At 39.0% G+C, this 21599-nt stretch overlaps 1 protein-coding gene across 1 annotated transcript in view; it reads left to right on the forward strand.

Annotated features, from left to right (window-relative positions):
- ATRNL1 (attractin like 1) overlaps positions 1 to 18319 on the forward strand; it is a 777769-nt gene extending 759450 nt beyond the window's left edge. The window contains exon 29 of the mRNA XM_042908168.1: positions 16299 to 18319. Coding sequence (XP_042764102.1) covers positions 16299 to 16423 — 125 coding nt within the window. The 3' untranslated portion in view covers positions 16424 to 18319. The remainder of the gene's footprint in view (positions 1 to 16298) is intronic.
- Positions 18320 to 21599: the final 3280 nt, after the last annotated feature.

The raw sequence follows: 21599 nt of genomic DNA on the forward strand, positions 1-21599 counted from the left end.
GCCTCTCTCTAGCTTGTTCTCTCTCTCTCCCCCTCTCTCTGTCTCAAAATAAATAAATAAGCTTTAAAAAACCAGATTCTCCCTCTCTCTCCCTCTGCCTCCTCCCTTACTCCCGTGCATGCTCAATAAATAAATAAATAAATAAATAAATAAATAAATAACTTCAGGTGGCATCCTGTGCCATTTCCTTCTTCTAAACCAGCCTTTTCCCAAAGTAGTTAAAATAACTAAATAATCTACTTCATCCCAGATTAGTTCTTAGAACTACTCTGGAGCCCTGAATCTGGCTCTGTGCTGAGTCAGCTTGGGATTCTCTCTGTCCCTCTCTCTCTAGGCCCCTCCCCCACTTGTGTGTGCTCTCTTGCTCTCTCTCAAAATAAATAAATAAACATTTTTAAAAGATAGTCTTCTACAAAAAAATAATAAAAATTGTAAAAGCAGGGGGGATTTAATGTACTTAATCAGTTATAAATAAGTCATTTATAGTTGGCCTTTCAAAATCTCCTTTACATTGTTTATGGACAAGTCATGAATACCATTGTAAATAAAAATTATAACCTGTGTTCTCCAACTTTAATAAGTGGGGGTTCAGAGTAAGGAATATAAAACCAAATCTGATTTTGCATGTGTGTGTGTGTGTGTGTATATATATATATATATATATATATATATATATATATATTCTGCACGTGTGTGTGAATATCTTTAAAATTTTTATTATGAAAATATAGTTGGCATACAATGTTGTATTAGTTTCACGTGTACAACATAGTGATTTGAGGATTCTAGATATTAGTGCTCACCACAATAGGTGTGGTTACCATTTGTCACCGTACAACATTGTTACAGTAATATTTATTACATTCTCTATGCTGTATTTTTCATCCTTGTGTCTTCCAGTTATTTTATAACTGGAAAGTTGTACCTCTTAATCCCCTTCATCTATTTTACCTCTCCCCACCATTCCCTCCCCCTCTGGAAACCACCGGTTTGTTCTCTGTCTTTATGAGTCTGTTTCTGGTATTGTTTGTTTGTTTGTTTTGGTTTTTTAGATTCCACATGAAGTGAAACCATGTGGTATTTTTCTTTCTCTGTCTGACTTATTTCACTTAATGTATTACCACTGTCTAGGTCCATCCATGTTGTCACAAGTGGCAAGATCTCATTCTTTTTCTATGGCTCACTAATTTTCCACTATATTCCAATAGTCCAGTATATATATTCATATCATCTTTATCCATTTATTTATCAATGAATACTTACATTGTTTCCATATCTTGAGTATTGTAAATAACACTGCAATAAACATAGGGGTGCATATATATTTTTAGATTAGTGTTTTACTTTCCCTTGGGTAAATAATCCCAGAATTGTGATTGCTGGAGCATATGATATTTCTATTTTTAATTTTTTGAGGAACCTCCATACTGTTTTCCATACTAGCTGCACCAACTTACATTCCTTCCAATAGTGCACAAGGATCCCCTTTTCTCCACATCCTCACCAACATTTGTTGTTTCTTGTCCTTTTGATATTAGCGCTCTGATTGGTGTGAGGTGATATCTCATTGTGGTTTTGATTTGCATTTCCCTGATGATGAGTGATATTGAGTGTCTTTTCATGTGTCTGTTGGCCATCTTCTTTGGAAAAATGCCTGTTTGTGTCCTTTGCCCATTTTTATTCAGATTATTTGTTTTTGTTGTTTTGTTTTGTTTTGTTTCATTTGATTTTGTTTGTTTGGTTGGTTTTTGTTTGTTTGGTTGGTGTTGAATTGTGTGAGTTCTTTATGTATTTTGGGTATTACCCCATATCAGATATAACATTTGCAAACATCTCTCATTCAGTAGGTTACCTTTATGTTTTGTTGATGGTTTCCTTTGCTGGGCAAAACCTTTTCATTTTGGTGTAGTCCCAATATTTTTTTTTTTCTTTTGTTCCCCTTACCTGAGGAAACATAGCCATAAATATGTTACTAAGGCCAATGACCAAGAGATTACTGCCCCTATTTTCTTTTAGGATTTTTATGGTTTCAAGTCTCAACATTTAGATGTCTATTCCATTTTTAGTTTATTTTTTTGTATGATGTAAGAAAGTGGTCCACTTTCATTTTTCACATGTAGCTATCCAGTTTTCCCAGCACCATTAATTAAAGAGACTGTCTTTTCCCATTGTATATTCTTGCCTCCTTTGTCATAGATTAATTGGCCATATATGCATGGGTTTATTTCTGGGCTCTCTATCCTGTTCCATTCATCTATGTGTCTTGAAATAGATATACTTTTTAAAACCTCATAGTACCATACTTCTGCTATACTTTAATACTTTCTTAGATTTAATTCCCCTAAAATGTAAGTTTCTTTTCTTTATTAAAAATCTTTTTTTCCCTCTAATTATGGGAACTCATCAACCACTGGGCTGAAAGTCAGCGGCAGCTGGATGGTGAACTGGCCCCTTGCCCAGACCTCAGAGTAAGACTAATTTGAAAATCCTTTACAGAATGCAGCCCAGAGTCTGCTGCTCAGAAGATCCTGCTCTAATCAACCATTGATCATAAGAGATTTCCTTTATTGACCTGAAAGCAAGTTTCTTCATCTTCCTGCCAGCTAAGGCACTTACTGAAAGTAGGGAGATATAATCCAAAGTGAATATGCCTAATAAAGAAGGCAAAGCCTTCCATCTCTTCTCACAAATGACATTCCGATTCTGTTGCTAGTGGCCCTTCTTCAATGACATGTATGAGTAAGAATTTCTGTCTCCATCCATCTCTTAACCCATTTCACTGCCACCCTGTGAAGAACCTGTGGTTAGCAGATAGCCCTTCTACAAATACACTTGGCGAGTCATTTAGGAAACTGTAGTCAGGGATTGTGGAACAATATATGGGAATTCTCTCCGTGTCTGCAGATACCTCGGAATGAACGCAGGGAAATGTTTATCCCCCTGGATACATCATCAGAAAGTTCCAGATCATTCTCAAGTCAGCTCCCTCTATGATTTACCTGCCTGTAGAGTTTGAAAGGTTCCCACTAGTGCTGACTCTTTGTGACACTTCTCAATTTACAGTAGCTCAGAGGACACTTTGATTGTTTCCAAAGGCCAAGTGGGACAAAATGACACTTTTTTCACTCAGAAGGGTCAGCATTTATGGGACATGCTCAGTCAGATTCTCAAAATTGCTTCAGAGAATGAAGATTTCTTTTATACTAACTTCTGATAGATTAAAGGAGGTCATTTAAACAAACTACTTCCCCAAAGTCCCTGTTTTGAATTGCTGGAGAGAATGTGCACTATCTGGGGTCTTGGATCACTTGGCAAACACTAGAGGAGTGGTTTGGAGTCTGTTTTGGGAAGTACACTGTCCAACTACATTGCCTTTTCCTTCAGCAAAAGAGATTTATCAAGGATCAATTTGGCTGCGACACATCTGTTTTTGTTAAAATGCCTTTGGCCATTAAGTTATCTGTAATAACTTTTGGTAAGGTCTGAGCAATTTATAATAATATTAATGGAAAAATCATGATTCTATATAGCATTTTTTCTCTTCCGTTTTATCAAAATGGCTAAAAGTGGAGATTTGCATAATTGTATCTAGTTTTTTCCCTCCCATTTTTGCAATGATCTGAGAGTTTTGTATAGAAGGCATTAAATTGATGCTGTGAACTTAGAGGAGTAGAAACATCACCTTGGACAATACTAAACTTCATATGTTTTTAGTTGATAGCTTGTCTTTTAATACTCATTGTGGTATATATGTGTTATGTGATATTTTAAATTTGAGTCTATCTACTGTACTCTCATGTATTCTTATATAAATGCTACGGAAAGCAGCGTGATTCAAAACACTACCCAACACTGTTTAACCTTGACTGACAACTATAATCTAGTTTCTTATAAATAGGTATCTGAGCTCAAAAAAAAAAAAAAAAAAAAAAAGATTTGTGTTTTTGTGTTGACTCTGACTTTGCACGGATCTCCAGAGAGAGAGAGATCAGAACATGAAAGGTAAACTGATTTTTCCTTTTGGGAAGTGGTTCATTCAAGACCTGAAAGAAGCTTTGGATAGGACTTCCAGAGTTGATTTAAAAATACTCAGTGTCTCCAAAGACATTCAGGGAGAAAGGAATTGCTGATGCTTTGCTGCCAAGCAAGTGTGGTAGCTGTTTCAATTTTTCATCACTACTGTACCCACAGCCACAGATATTAAAGCCCGTGTATAGACAGTGTTGACCAAGGTACTGAGCAAGATGCTCACTAGTGTGGCTCTCACTGTTTGGGCATAAGCACGTCAGGCCTTAAGGGGAGCAAGGTGGCACCATGCGGGACACTCTCCGCTGGGTCACCTTCTCGGACAAGAGATTATTTATAGTCACACTGGTGCCGCAGTGGTCCCTCCCTGCCCTGCATTTTACCCATGCTCCACTCACTGTCTTCTTTGCGACTAAGCGTAAGGATTGGAGAAACCTAAAGAGGCCAGCCTATACTTCTGACTGCCTTTAAGGTAAAACAACACCGAGACTTCTGATCAGAATTCACTTCCTTAGCAGCACACAGCACCGCGAGACATCCTTTAATCCTCATTCAAGTCTTATTTATTGATTACCGATTTTAGACGACGCATTGGGATATAAAGATGCGTAAAAACATAGCTCTTATATTTAAGGTGCTCCCAGTCTTGGAGGTAGGCAGTGTTAAAATACAAAATTGTATTATAACATAAAGGGTTAAAAAACCAAATTTAAAACGAAATCTGTTCGGTTGCCCAGAGATTTCTGGGCAGGTTAATCCCACCTGGTCTTGGACACTGCCCATTCTCCTGACCTCCCTGATATGAAACTTAGAGCCAGTTCCTTGATTAGTGTTATTGGCATCATAGAAGCCACACCCAATGGTCAGTACAAACCATACCTGCCAGTACTGGTGAGGTTCTCACTCTGGTAGAAGTGTGCCCACTCCTTCAAAGGTCCTTAACCAGCCAGAACAGATGCACGTTTCCGGCAAGGAAGTCCTTGGACCCATCCAGTCCCCTGACTTCACAGTGATGCTCGTGGTATCCTACTCTGCTGCCACTCAAGAACATGTACGACAGAGGGGGCTCGCAGTGGTGTCTGGGTCCTTGCTGTTGGCCCGCTGAAGAAAGGCAGCTGCAGTCATAAATTTGTAGAGCCTGAGTGACCTTAGGAACCACCTACTCCAACTTCCTTCCAAGAGAAACCTCCCAAGGGACGTTCTGAATTTCAGATCAAGAAAGGCTTGGAAGCCACAAACTCAGCTGGCTTATCGTTGTCATGGAAGTTTTTGGCTATTTGTTGCAAACAGAAACAGCATCCACAGGTTATAACTAGTCTCTGACTAGTTTTCTTACAGAGTCTGTGGACAGTCTCTGTCCTGCCTTCCTCTTACCTCTCCGGATATACTGTCTTCTCATGGGCTCCTCTCCTCCATTGCCAGTGCTCTCCTCTCAGTCCCCCCTCCTTCTTATCCCGTTCTTTCTACCAAGGGCAGACTTATCCACCCCGGTGGGAGGGATCTGCACCTCCCTCCCTGGGGAATAGTACTTGCAAATGGCATTGAGGCAGAGTGTCATGAGCTTTCCTACCGTCTTGTCTCCCACCTGCCACCTAGATGTCAATGCTCAAGGCAACCATGGAAACCCCTGACTGAAGATGGCAGAATCCCCATCAGCCTTGGTCCCTGAGTAACTACAAAGAGCAGTTGCTGCATTCACTACCTCCTCCTTCCCTCACATGTGTCCTGACACCTCAGGATTGGATTTTACATAGTGAGAAATGAACTATCGTGTTAACCCACTGATATTTGAGGCTTGATTGTAACAGCTGTTACCTATACTAACAAAGTCTTAAGATGCCATCCGTGTAAAAACCCTGGGTATCTCAGGGCTACACTTTATTCCTGAGCTTCCCACCTGCATTTCTAGCTAGATATCTCCACTATGGTGTCCCACGGGTCATCCAATCTCGGTATGTCTAGAACTGAACAAATTAGCCACCACCTTCCTTGGATATACCGTTCCTCCTTCATATACCAGTGAGTAGAATTGGTGTGCACTTGGCCACTCAAGTATGCACTGGCCACGCTCTCCCTCAAGCCAGAAAGCTGGGAGTTGTTCTAGATTCCTCCCTATTTTCATCTCCCATATTAGTCTCTCCTAAAACATCTGTCCTGTTCATTCTTTATCTCTCTCTCTACTGCCATTTTCCTGTCTGGTTTCAATAATCATAGCCTTGTCCCCACCTCCCATCCGTCTGTGCTACCGCGAGGGGTGTCTCTTTGAAGTAACGATCTGGCTATGCCTCTCCACGCCTTAAAATCATTTCAAGGCTTTTTATGTCTTGCAGATTAAACATCTGTTTCCAAGTTTGGTACCTAGGGCTGTCTCACGGACCCCCTTATGCTTCCCACTCCCTTCTTTTTCACTAGTCTCCCTTTTGAACCTGGGGTACACTCGTAGCAAATGTCCTGAAGTTGCAAATGCCCTTGCTCTCCATGCTGGTGAAGTTCTAGTTCCCTCCAGCCAGAATACACCACACTGCTCATGCCTGTGCTCTTCTTGTGAGTAGTTCTTTCTTGTCTTTCAAACCTCAGCTCAGAAACCACCTCCCCTGGGAATCTTTGATCTCCACCCCCCACCCTGCCCCCAGGAAGTCTCCTCTTGACTTTTTTCCCCTCATGCCTTGAGCCTACTTCATAGAATTTGTCTCGGTGTGATTATTAGCAAATGTGGGAGCTCTTGCATGGTTGCCGAGCTTGATGCTGTTTGATAATGACTCTTTGACAACCACCCTCAACCACACTAGCTGTAATATACCCTCAACACATGTTTATTGATTTAACCTGTGTTGTCGTCCACTCCTATCTACATAAATGGGTAAAACAATGCACATCATGTGCTGAGGGCAATGCCTGGCATAGAGTAAGCATTCAGTCAATGTTAACAGAATAGGGTTTTTTTTATTATTATTTTTATTACCATCAGCATTAATTAAAGCCTTTGATCTTAACTGATTTCACACCCCTAGCAATTTTTGAATTGGTTTTTTTTTCCCCCCATTTGGTTCAAAACCATTACTCATTTATACTGAAGTAGAAATTTCCTTCTAATGGTATAAACTGAGTAGAATTCAAGTCAAAGAATTGGGAGGCTTGGTCTCAGGTCCCACTACTACCACTAACTGTGTGAGCCTGAACTAGTCACTTCATCGCTCTGTGCCTCATTTGGGCCATTGGGGAAGCATAGATAAAAAGAAGTTTCTGGGACATCTGGGTGGCTCAGTTGGCTAAGCATCCAACTCTTGATTTTGGCCCCAGGGCATGATGTCATGTGAGATCAAGCTGTGCATCTGGCTCTACACTGACAGTGCAGAACCTGCTTGGGATTCTCTCTTTTTCTCTTTCCCTCTGCCCCTCCTCGGTTCATGTACTTGCTCTCTCTCTCTCTCTCTCAAAATAAATAAACGTTTTTTTAAACAAAGAGCTTCTGGACACACTTCAGCAGAATAGTCTTGAGAAACAACCTAGATACTCAATTTAAAAGCATTTATTAACTCTAAAAAGTAGGGAGAAGTTCATTGTTAGTAGTATGTCCAATAATGCAAGCAATATTAATGTAAACAATGCTTTCACTATTCAGTGTTGTCATTCCTCTATTTTGCCATTATCATTTTCAATTGTTATCATATTCTCTGATGAATGGGCCACACATATAAGTCATCTCTACATCTATGAGCAAATTCTCAATTTTATTTTCCAAGGTATCAGAATAATTATGGTTTGAGGACTAAACATAGTACCACCTCACTGGCAATGTTGTTCTATACTGATGCTATCTGTGAGTCTTTGAGTCCACCTTTCCATCAAATTTTGTTCTTTATTTGGCATTCCACACAGTAAACATACTAGTTGTTGAATGAATGAATGAATGAATGCTATTAATGGATAGAGGCAAAGCCTTTTTTTTTATATTTATTTATTTATTTATTTTGAGAGAGAGCAAACATGAATGAGGGAGGGGCAGAGAAAGAAGGAGAAAGAGCATCCCAAACCATGAAATCATGACCTGAGTCCAAATCAAGTCAAATGCCCAACCGGCTGAGCCACCCAGACACCCCAACAAAGTCTTGGGTTCCCAGTGTTTTGTCAACTGCTTCCTAGTTGACTTCAAACTTCTCACTTGATGATGATGATGATGATGATGATGATTGACATTTTTGAGATCTTATGTGCCAGGCACTTTCCTAAGCCCTTCACATTTAATCTTTGCAATAGCTCAGTCAAAAAAAAAATACATGAGTTTGATCCCCTATAATGGAAGCTCCATGGAATGTAGAATCTTCTATGTATTTTCTGTCTCATCAATTGCTAAATTCTTAGAGACTCAGAGCATTGCCTGGCATATAGTAGGCACTCAAGAAATTATAGTTGAATGAAGTGATTTGCTCTTCAAACACTTTCTTGATACTTTGGAGTTTTCGGACATTTGCAATTTGATTGTGATTTCTTGCTAGTAGTAGTAGTAGCTGATTTACTATTGAAATTATTAACTATCTTTTTATAACACTTTATAAAGTATTTTCACATATAATCTCATTTAATTTAAAGCAAACAATGACATTTTACTACTAGAAACGCTAAAATTCAATGTCTCTCCCTAGTGGAAAATAAAATATTGCCATTATTACAAAACTGCCATAGTTTGATTTTTCCAGTGATCAGTAAGCACTTTAATTAATTTGAAGATGATTGGGGCTTAAAATTAAGAATTATCATATATCAGATTTTTTTTAATTGAAGGAAGAAATTGCTAGAAAATATTTCCCCAGTTGGCTTGGGATGAGGGAATTCTCAGTTGGAAAGTACTTAAAATTACTTAACAATGTGGAAGGGTAGCTGCAAGGCTGATGCTTATAATGTTTGTGCCTCTAAAAAAAAAATCACAAAATATTTTAAATGAATGAATAAGATTTTTACTAGGTAATTAAAATTTGAACTGATAAGATCTAAAAGAAGCTTTACTTGTTGAGAAGCATGAGGATTTGCATTACACAATGACTTGAGACAATAACGTCCATGATTTACTCAGCATACTCTTACCAATCAGGAAACAGTCCATAAACAATTTAGGGAATGCTTGGCAATGTTCTAGAAGGTGGCATCTGTGGTGTTAGCAGTAGGATTACATTTCGTAAAACTTGTACCATGTGTCTTTAAATGAAAGTTTACAACATTATGATGTGCTAAAGGCCAAACAAAATCGTATAACCAGAATGTAGTTAACAATTTGTCTTTAAGTATTGACATCCCTAGTTGCCATTGGTTTTTAGTAGGTGAAGGGAAACATTTCTTTAAACTCTTCTGACAAATATGACTAGTCCATTTGTCATTCCATTTGTCATTCCAATGTTTTCAGTACTGGAAGTGTTTCAGTTTTGGTTCAACAGTGTAATCTTTGGAGTTTTGCCTAATAATGACTTCAGTTGCACTGGCCTTCCAACAGATCAATTAAAGTGGAAATGCATATTTTCTAATTATGCATCCAGCCCTACTTGCATCTTGGCAAGGGTGGCCACGCCGAATGTTAAATTAAGTCTGCACAATAGCTAGAGTCAATGCAACATCAAAGTTTCCCAAAGTCACTTTCTTAATCACGTGAAGGATAGCCAAGACTCTGATCAGTAGCATGTAGCTGTATACAATCAGAGGGAAAACATTTAAACATCCCAGCATGGTATTTCCATTTAAATCTGATTACAGTGAAATAAAACTGTAGCCATTAAAGGTTTAGAAGAACTACAAATACAAGCCGTAAAAGAAGACAGATAGTAAATGAGGTAGTAAAACATTTCAGCAGGGCAAACAGTTTACAGCATTCATTTAGGTCATCCCGAAGCAGACTGTGCAATTCACTGCAGACCTTGCACCATTCCCTGAGCTCCACTTAAACCTGCAATTAACCTTTCACGCCTAATGAAGCTGTTTTCCTGGAAAATTAAAATATATAGTGGTGCCTGCTTTTACACAGACTTGGGAGGAGAACATTTCAAAATGAATGACTTTTCTGAGGCTTTGTTCAAACGTAAAATGGAAGTGCTATGTTTGTGTATAAAGTGAGAATGTTCTTTCCAAGGCAATTTCACTTGATGTGCAGTAGTTTATTACTGTACTTATTAATTGTTCTGCATAATTGTAAAAAAACACACATCAGTAATTTTATGATTAGATTGTTACTGCTGGAGTCTACTAATACCATTTCCCTTCCATTAGGAAAAACTAGAGTTTTACTAAAGACAACTCGATTCCTGCCTGATGTTTCTCCTTGGTGGTTTTCATTGCAAATTTAGTGGCTTGAAAAGATATATTTACCATTTAAATATTTAGCTGTTAGTCATTTATATTGCTTTCTTTGTAGGGCATGTCTGCACGTGTTTATTGAGAGACATAATTCTTAATTATAGAAAAAAGAGTCTTTGTTATTGTTTTTCTCTGAGAGTCCGAGGAAAGGTCTGATTTGGGTATATCTTCTGCTTATTTACCAAATATCTGTGGTAGCTCTTGGCATCCAAATCAGTAACTACTAACCCCCTGTTCTGAGGGAAATCTACATGGCCCCAAAGGAGTCTGCCTCCTTCATTGCTTGCCCTGCCCTGTCATCCAGAGCAGCCACGGGTGACGTTCCACGTTAGCAGGAGCTAGTTTGAAAAACCACAAGGCCATAGCAAACGGGACAGGAAACAGAAGATGGTACCTTCTTTCTTATGAGGTTTATCATTCATATTTAAATAATCTAAATGTCATAGTGTCTGGTGTTTAAGAACTCAAAGTGCAAAAAGGTAAAGTTTATAATAAATATTTAAACTCCAGCATTTTTATTGAGTCTATGGGCATATTTTGATGTAAATTCTGCTAGCCTGCAGTGTCTGTGCATCATCTTGACATGGTAAATGAAATTCCTTTAGACCACCAGTCTAAAATAATGAATTGTTCCCCCAGTTAATTGTATTGCTTTGATAACAAGGAACTGTGCTAGGTCTAGAGAACACAGTAAGTGGATTTCATCAGATGATTTGTGTGACGTTTTGAAAAATGATCTTCTGGAGTGACCTGATTTTAATGGAACGCAAACCGCAGGCAGCCTGTGCCACTGCATCGCATCCCACTGCAGGATGGGCTTCCTCCTATGGCACCGGGAGCGAGAGGGCATCACCAGAAAACCTCTCCCTGGGGGGGGGGGGGGGGGAAATTCCCAGGGGAATCTAAACGGGAGAAAGTGTTTGCCTCGAAGGGCAACATGGATAACTTATTTTTAAGTTGTTGTTGTTTTATTGATGCTTGTTAAAAAAAAAAATCCAGGAAAGATCTCAAGCTACCTTTTTGTCTCTTCATCACCAGCGTGAAAACAAGCCAAGACCAACCAAATAGCAAGTGAGGCTATTTACTCAGAACTCGCTACAGGAAGGGAGTCAGTCATCCACCATTGCTCGCTTGCATTTCGGCAGACCCTTAAAAATAGGCAAATGGGAACCTTTTATGGTGGAAAAAAGAGAAGGCTTCAAGTGCGCCCTGATGGGAAGTAATGGGCACCGGAAAGCCGGAGGCAGGTTACCTGGAAACGGATGTGCTATGTGATTGGTTAGAGGTGCATAGTTGCCTTTTTCTGATTGATCCTTATTTGGAAGCAGGGACAAAAATTAGGGAAGTTGTGAGTTATTAATCAAGTCGGGTAGGTGGGGCCCGTTGTTAGAGGGGTAATTGTTTGACTTCCTAGATTGTTACTAGACATAGGGGTCTGACTTGCCATCACATGGCGGGCTGGCTTCCTAGCCCAGTTGTTGCAGATAAGGGTGTGCTTTGATGAGCAGGTTGCTGCAGTTTGAGGGCCAGAGTTCTGTTTTTATCTTACGGTCTGGCCATTGCCTATTTATATGTTCAGTCTCTCACCAGCACGTACATGTTACATGCGGGGAGGAGTCATATTGTTTTTGTTGTTTTTTTTTTAAAGAGCTACTGACTTTTTTTTTTTAATCAATTAAGATGCCCTACAGGTGCACCTGGGTGGCTCAGCCGGTTAAGTGTCGGACTTCTCAGGTCATGATCTCGCGGTCCGTGGGTTCGAGCCCTGCATCAGACTCTGTGCTGATAGCTCAGAACCTGGAGCCTGCTTCAGATTCTGTGACTCCCTCTCTCTCTCAAAAATAAACATTAAAAAAAATTCCCTACAATAAAGTATATTGAAGGGCAATGATAGAACTTTATCTTCTTTTAAAGCATCTTCCACACACTAGAAACCTCAGGAACACTGGAACCTTGTTTCTCTTGTTTACTCTTGTGTCCAGGGCCTCCTGTAGGTTGAATGAGGATGTAGCAATTTCTGGGTGGTTGTTGTTATTTTAGAGTTCTCCATATATTAAAATATGCAGAAATGCAAAATCAGTAATAAACACCTATCCCCAATAATTCGACACTTAAACATATATGCATGCAGTTATTATGATTATTATGCTGTTCAGAATTAAATTACAGTATTATAAAAAGGAATAACTCATGGTGTGCCACAAGCTGTGTAGTTCTGTAAAGGACTCAAGCTTACATCTGAACGAAAACATCGTTTGGCCCATCAGGAGGATGAGAGCTGGGCGGTGGCCCTCAGAGTGTCCTCTGTGAGCACATGTGGTGGACGCTCAAACGTCACTGCCTCCAGGAGTCCAAGGTTTCTTGCATACACATTGCCATTTATGCAGGATCTGTAAATGCAGTTGATTGTTCCATTTTCATAGGAAAGAACAAAAATTTGTCAAATTAAAAATAAGCATGATTTGCAATTTTATTTGTAACTTCAGGACTGAAACATGGCTTATGATTTATTATTTCCAGCTGAATGTGTTTCCAAGCTTACAAATCATTAGCAAACCCAGGATATTTATGAGAGACACTACTTTAATTAGGCTTTGGACTGCAAATACCCTGAAATACAAAGGTACAGTGACAGTTTCGGATTAGCATAGAATTTCCTGTTTTGGCAACTCATGCTGTTTACTTCTCTCCTGGAATGTATCTTCTGTAAGGAAGCAACATTTGCAGCCACGTGTAAATGGAAAAGTATTGTTTTTCAGGGCTCTTTTGGACTGGGTCACGCAGTGACCCAGTTGGACTGGGAAACTTTCGGTTAGCACAACCCTGCTCCGTGATTTCTTTTTTTAAAAGAAAACATGTGCTTCAGCTTCCTCTCCTGAAGAAATAACAAAATAACTATTTCCTACAGCAGAATAAGTGGTTAAAACGTCTTTGTTGGCCACTTCAGAAGTCCATCTGGGCTCTTCCCAGGTCAAGAAAGCGATTTTTATTTAAACTTTGAACCTTTGAACTTGTATTACCTCTAAGAAATTTGAGTAATTGTTTATTATCCTGAAAGAGCAGGTTCTTTAACAGCAACCCTGAAAAAGTAAATATCTGAGATTGTCAGCCTAGCCCGTGATTACTGTAACTTTTTAGTCCCTTCCCTCCCCAGCACCATTAATTTCTCCCTCTCTACAAATACCTTCTCTTCTGTTTTCGAAAGTACCTAAAACTCTTTTTCCCCTTTAAAAAATATATGCAGGGGCGCCTGGGTGACTCGGTCAGTTGAGCATCCGACTCTTGATTTTGGCTCAGGTCATGATCTCACAGTTCATGAGATCGAGCCCCACCTCAGGCTCCATGCTGACAGTGTGGAGCCTGCTTGGGATTCTCTCTCCCTCCCTCCCTCTCTCTCTCTCTCTCTCTTCTCCTCCCCCACTTGCATGCATGCTCTCTCTCTCTCTCTCTCTCTCTCAAAATAAATAAACATTTAAAAATATATATGTACTCAGATAATTCTATGTAGTCACACAGATTTCATCTGACCTGTTGCTTCCCCTGTGCACCAGTTCCCTTATTGCCAAATGGCTTGAGCATGGGACTCTTCCATGCACTGCCACATTTCCTCTCACCCCATTCCCCGCTTAACTTGTGGACTCCCTTCCTCAGTTAGGTATGGACATGTCTCAAAGATCGTCAACATCTTCCTTGAGGAACTCGAATGGTCTCCACATCCAGCCTCACTGCTGGCCCATTTGGTCCCTCTGCAGACTCCTTGAACCCTGTCTTCCTTTGACTTCTACATTACTGCCCTAGGCTAGTGGACCCTCCGCTTACAGTGTCTGTTTCCCTTGGCATTTCTTTCCGTTCATAAGCCTCTGGAGTTCTATCCTTGCCAGGTCAGAGTTGAGGCTTACCTAGAATAGACTGACCCACAAGGAGTAAAATAATTCAGTGACATCTTACATAGCTTAAGATCCAAAGTGAGGCCTTTCTCTAAGAGCATCACATAGAGGAGATGCCTGTGAGGGCTCAGGGTTTGGTTCAGCTCTACTCAGTGTCAGATCTTCAAGACCCTGGAGACAGGAAAATGAACCAAAAGTCCTTTAGTGACCTCTTTAAAGCAAGCAGCCTGTTCTCTTGGTTTAGTATGGTGACTTGGCACATTTTGTTTTACTCAAGAATGATATGGGACTCAGCAGAAACAAAAATGATTCATGCGCAGCTATGATAAACCAGGGTATCTGGTGGAGCCATTGCTCGTACAAGTTTAGAAGGCATTTACTATCCATCAACATATTACCAAATGTTCTCCTCAATCAGTAGACTAAATGATGTCACAAAACAGAATTCTTTCAATTACCTGTGATAGCTAGAGACTTACTTCTGTGTTAATAGTCTGCTGATCATACTCAAGATTCTTTTCTTATGTGTACAAAATATCAAGTTGTCTCTTCCATGTCTGCTTGTGCATAACATAACTCTGCCTGGGTGCTTTCTTCTTAAAAGCACTTGAAAAAAAAAAAAAGAGAATGAACGACAGGCCACAGATCTGGAGAAAATATTTGCAAAACACATATATGATGAATTGCTGCTATCTAAAATATAAATGAAATCTTAAAACTCAACAATAGGAAAACAAAAAGCTCAATTAAAACTGGGCAAAAGATCTGAACAGATACCTCACCAAAAAAATATGCATCTGACAAATAAGCATATGAAAAAAATGCTTAACAGCATATGTTTTTACAGAATTGAAAATTAAAACAACCATGAGATACAGTTACACCTATTAGAATGGCCAAAATCCCAAACACCAACAATACCAAATGCTGACAGAGATGTAGTACAATAAGAACTCTCATTCATTGGTGGTGGGAATACAAAATGGCAGAGCCACTTTGGAAAACAGGAAGTTTCTTTCAAAGCTACAAGCCAGGCTTACCATGTGATCCAATGATCATGCTCCTAGGTATTTATGAATTGTTAACTTACGTCTACATAAAAAAATTGCACATAGGTATTCATGGCTGCTTTATTTATATTTGCCAAAAATTGGAAGCAGTCAAGATGTCCTTCATCTTGGGTAAACAAACCATGGTACATCCATACAATGTATGGATGAATGTATACATTCATGTATGATGTATACATCCATGAATGTATACATCATACAATGTATGGATGAATGAATATTATTCAGTGATAAAAAAAAAAATGAGCCATTGAACCAGAAAAGATATGATTGAAACTATATGATACCCCAGAAAAGGCAAAACGATAGAGACATTTAAAAAAGGTTAGTGATTACCAGAGGCTCAGGGGAAAGAGAGAGATAAACTGGTAAAGCACAGGGGATTTTTAGGGTAGTGAAATTATTCTGTATGATACTGAAATGGTGAATACATGACATTATGCATCTGTCAAAACCCATAGAATGTACAATACAAAAAGCAAATCCTAATGTAAACTATAGACTGGTTGATAGTCATGTATCAATACTGGCTCAATTTTTCTTTAAACCTAAAACTGCTCAAAATTAAAAAAAAAAAAATCTTAGCACAATGGTTTTTATTCTACACACACAAAAACAACAGTAACACTGAAAATTCTTTGTACATCTAGTACAAACTTGTGTTCAGACACGGGAATTAAGGTGTGGAGTTACATCCATGGCTGCTTGTGATATCTTTGTCACATACTGAATTTAATTATCCAAAGTCAAAGTCAGTTAACTTTGTTAGATCCTTGTTCTTCTTCATGTGTGAAGTTCATGTGTCTAAGTTGAAGAACATTTTAAGTGAAGGGCACGGTACGTAATAACTTCCAATAAACAGCTAAATATTTGATGACTAAATATAAAACAATGAAAATAGGGTGCTAAGACACCACTGTCACTATCCCGGAAAGGTCTAGCCACGTAGTTGACTGATTTTCACCTTTTCTTCCAGGCCTCGCAATTGCCAGTGCCCTAATAGATATTTCACAACAGAAGCCTTCCGACAGTAAAGACAAGACTTCAGGAGTCCGAAATCGAAAACACCACCTCTCAACACGTCAAGGAACTTGTGTCTGAGAAACAGAAACTACTCCTGGATATTCCGACATGTTTGATTTTGTAAATGACTTCCGTTCAGGCTGGTCTATGGCCTCAGTTTTTATGGAGGCAAACCTGTGTACGGTTCCAGAGCTCAAGTACACTTCCCTCCAAATGGGCGATGACTCAAGCGGCCAGAGAATGTCCGTGACTTTTATGAAAGTAACAGTACTGAGGGGCGACAAAGTCAGTTTTTACGACTCTCCTAGGCTTATCGTAGATAACATTTAAATACTCCAGAAAAAGATGTATATTGTTTCTTAATGCAGATGGAAAATATGTGATTCCTATAAACCAAACTGTTTATATCCTAGGACTTTAAAGAAAGACATTTTATAATGCCTGAGTGATGAGAATTGTACAATTTTTGCCTCATAAGCAAACTTAAATCACTTCTATATGAACAGGAAATGAACAAATCGCAATGGCTTTAAATGCTGTTTTATCTCACTGTAAATGTAAAAGCAAGATTTTGATTTAGCGGGATGTAGGTAATGTATTTAAATATTCCACATGACCATATCATGTCCGCACTCAGTTTGAGAATGGGACAGTTTCCCACCTAACGGGAACACAGACCAAAATGAGACCATTTGGATGGATGGTAAGTACAACTTCACAGGAGGTTTTATTAGAATTCCAAGTGAAAAGGACATTCCTGTCATCCACGCCAACTGCCTCACTCATTATCAGAGCTGATAGAGCATGGAAAAGCCTGTCCAGCAATCAATTTTTTCCCTCCTGCCAAAAACCCTGTAATACCAAACCTGAAGAGAGCTGAAATAGTTATTTTACAGTGTGCAAGCTTCAGCTCTAGTATGGTAATTTTTTTTAATTGCTTAGGAGTCATTGGATCAGACCTAAATGATTCATCTGCATTTTTGTAAGAATGGATCAGCTTTGGTTGGCCTTCCTCTCCTAGCTGCTCGATTTTGTCTACCTTTTACAAATATTATGGAAGTATTTTAGAGGTGACCCCTCCAAAGTTTTCACATGATCCAGGGTCCTTCTTGCCAACTATTCACTTAGACTACAAGTAGGGACAAGCATTTGTTGGCAAGCATCTACAGTATTCTTGTTTCTAACATAAACACATTGGTGTCATGAGAGCAAGTTTCTAGTTTAAAAAATAAGTTCATCAATGCCCACATTTAGCATATTCTTCATGATTCAAACATGTGAGTTATGGCAGAAAGCAAAAATGGTATAGAACAGCCTTCACACTGGAACATAGATTTATTTGTGTCCTCATTTTGACTCTAGTTCACCAGAACTCAGTAGCATTAACCAGACCTTGTTTGGAATTAACAGTTTCTTAACTGTAGTCAGGGTGACTACAAGATATGTGTAGAAAGCAGTGACAGAGAGACCCAAAGCTGCTTTATACAACATAGTTTTGTTCAATATGAAAGCCATTTACACATAATTGATGTTTAGTACTATATATGTACTTTTCATGTTCTTTGGATTTCTGGAAGGTAATGACACTTTACTGTTTACAGCTAATGCATAGTTACTTGCATGCTGTGGTTGTACAGTAGCAGAATATGACCCTATTGTGATATTCAATGTTTATTTCATAATCCCATTATACATAGTCAGCTTAATTTGATGAGGATCGAATGTAATATATAACAGGAATGACCATACAATAGGTAGTTGCATCGTATATAAGATTGCTAGGTTGCATCTAACCATGCCTATCACTGTTTTGATAATTAGACATTTATGAATTATAGTATATATTCTTTATGTTGGCATGATAATTTTGCTATTTTCTATGCGTTAAAAATAAGACTAATTCTTAGAGTAATTTTATCTATAGCCTGTGGGTTTTTTTGGGAGAGGGGGTGGCAGTGAAGCTGGTTGTTTTTGCCTCCCTGTGATATTTTATCTCTCAAAAAAAAAAAAAAAAAAAAAAAAAAAAGGCAAGGGGAAGTTTGTAAACGTCTCCTAGAAAAACGATCAAGTAATTTTATTAGCTTCTTTTTGGACCCTTTAAATGTTGCTTTTTCTCCTGGAAAAATAAATTGACAAAACTGGTGCCTACAAAGATATAATCGTTTAAAAATAACATGCCCGATTTGTTTGATTCTCTAAGAGTTGTATGAGAGAAAGCTTATGTAACAAAACACAAAAACATATATAAAATCTATTTCAGCTGTCCATTTAGAGAGGCCAAGCAAACAGCGTTACAAAGAAAGAATTGCCAAGCTGTATGCACCTCCAATCCTACTGGGTTCCTAAAACTTGAAAATTTGAATTTTAGAGAGTTACGGGACATAATGCAATGTGAAGTTAAAGTATCTTTCTGGGCCAAATATTGCTACCTCCGTGACTACTTTTACAATATCTTCTCGACGTATCAAAGCTTTTTACTGGCAGCAAAATTCTTCACCCTCAGGTAAAGTGGATTGAAAAGACCTTAGGGATTATCACTTTGTATTTGTGTCACAATTTTTTTTGTCCCCACATCCCAAACACTTTAAATTTAGATGCTCCCTTTTTTTTTTTTTTTAACTTTTTAAAATCAATTCACAAGGAGATGCAGATACTCTTCTAGAAGTTTATACTTAAATAACTGATTCTCTTCAAAACTTTATCTTAATGGAATTTGGTACCTTTCCATTTAGACTAACTTTGAAGGGTCCTTTAGATTTTAGGATTTCTTCTTCTTCCAAGGAGGAAAAAGGTTTTGTTAAATAGAACAGCGTTTTTAAAATTTACCTGGGGACGATATTTGGACAACCAGAGAATTCTTGTTTAAAGGGATGCATGTGCTTACAGATTGATGTAATAAATTTTAAGAGGATTGGGGTTTCCTAATTGCTTTTAAATGGAAATTTGTTTTAGTAATACACGGAGAAGGAAAGAGTATGCCACATACTATTGTGTTATGTTCAGTAGGAAGACTTCAAATAGGACATATTTCAGTGTGGAATCAATACTTGCTGTACTTCCCAATATCTCATGGGGGGGGGTGCGGGGAGGGAAGTTCTGTCATATAGACGTGACTGTACAGCTGGAGTCCTGTTGCAGTCATTTAGAGTATAGACTGGCGGATGGGCCCAAGAACAGATGCTGGCATCAGCTTTGAGCTGTGTCGTGCTGGGCAAGTTTTGCTCTTCAGAAGCCTCAGACATTCCATCTGTGAGGGAAGGTGGTGCCCACCTTGCCGACCCACTGTGAGCCCAGAAGGTAATAGGCATCAAACTCCCACAGCAGGCCCTCCACGCTGAGTAGCTGGGATGGACCATCACGGGGCCACCAGGCCACTGGTTTTCAACCGTTTTATGAATCCATCTATTAATTTTTCATCCATCTTTTTACCATAACTGAAAGTCAAGTAGGGTTTTGCAGGTGAGAGTTGCATAAAAATCTCGAGCAAGTTCCTATATTTCGAGGATATAGAGATTTCCAAAAAAAACTACTTTGATATTTGAGTCATTAGAGGCTTTGGCTCTTCCAAAATATATATAGCTTTAATAGAGCATTTAGACAGGAACAATCATTGTCACTTTCACATTCAAATTAGGCAAGAAGAAACCAATCCTTACCTTTGGTTGGCATACATCGTACCTCTTTTTATCACTAAGCATAAAACTATGATTTGAAGAGTGTTTTATATAAAAGGTTTGGAAAAATGAAAACGGATCAGACGAACTAATTCTCCCACATACACTTAAGGAAAAATTCACTTCCGAAGCCCATTTGTCATGTTACTAGAGTGACTTTGGAACTCACTTGATCATAAGAACTACCCGGGTTCGTACAGATTCCTACTTTTGCCTCAAGAGATTAAGACTCAGAAGGACTGGATTAGACCCTGGAGATTCATATGCTTAATAAGCACCTCAGTGATTCTTACCATTAGGCGAATTAGGGAAACACTGCACTGGGCCAAAGAGTTGCCTTTATCTACAGTTAGAAGAATTTCTTTAAATAACGAAGTTATCACTCTAGTTCAAAATGCTTTCAATAATTTTCCAGGGAATACAAGCCATCTGGTTGGTGTGACAGCAGTGTTTTCAGTATAGTGTACATTTAACAGTGTAGTTTTATCAAATTTTTAAAATTAAGACTTATAACCATATCAGTATATACGTATACACATGTGCATGCCAATGTTAAAACAGATTGTGTAAAAGTTCAAACCTGCTTTAAAAAGTCAACATTTTATGCTGCAGTGTGCTATTATTAATCAAGAGTTTAATTACTGAAATAAAAACACTGGATCTTCCAGCCCCCACTGCTAACTACGGTTTTGTTATTTTTATTTTTACCCTTCCAAAATCACAACAGGAAAAAGCTTTCAACACCTGAAAATGCCCCTCTGTCATCTAAGACTTGGTTATAAAATTTGTGTTATTGAATTCCCCATTCCAAATACATTTTTCTCTCTTTCCCCCCTTCTCCTGATTTTCATTGACCTTTTCTACACGTCATCTTTGAATGGCATGCGGAACACTTTGAATGTTGCTGAGAATGGGAGCAAAACCCACAAGAGGTTGAGAGCGAGCGGCCAGAGTTCCAGCTATGACTGTGGGTCTCCGCCCCGGCCATGTGTTCTGTGTTTACAAAAATCGTTCTTACTTACAGTAACCATCCTGGTTCTGAAACTGGTACAGCTGTGGCCTAGCTCAGCAGTGTTCTAAGAAATCTGCTTGCTCTTTGGCAGGCTTTGGGTTTCGTCCCCATGTTGCCATCTGGGTCCTCACTTTACATTAGGGCCACTGCCCTGCTGGACCTCAGTCCGGAGTTACTGAGAAGAGGCTGCCAACAAGGATCTCTCTCTGCAGCAGCCACAGTTGGACCCAGGGTCTGTGACCCCTCTTGGGCTCAGGGTCTCGGGCCCCTCTTGTGCCCTAGAGGATGGAATGGTGGTCTCCTCACAGGCAGCCCTCCATCACACCTCCCAGGAGTCAGGTCAAGGAAGAGGACTGAGAAACATGCCCAACCTGGCTGGCATCTCCCAGAAGCTTTAGAAAAAAAGAGAGAAGCTTTGATATAGGCCCGGATGAAGATATGCCCAAAGTGGGTATAACAGAGGGGACCCTGGAGCTTCTTTCTTTTACAACAAAAAGTAGCAGCTTCTCTGAACAACTGAGCCTTGAGCATGGTCTTCTTCAGCTTTTTTTTTTTTTTTTTTTTTTTT

This window comes from Panthera leo, chromosome D2, assembly GCF_018350215.1.
Source record: "Panthera leo isolate Ple1 chromosome D2, P.leo_Ple1_pat1.1, whole genome shotgun sequence".
Taxonomy (NCBI): domain Eukaryota; kingdom Metazoa; phylum Chordata; class Mammalia; order Carnivora; family Felidae; genus Panthera; species Panthera leo.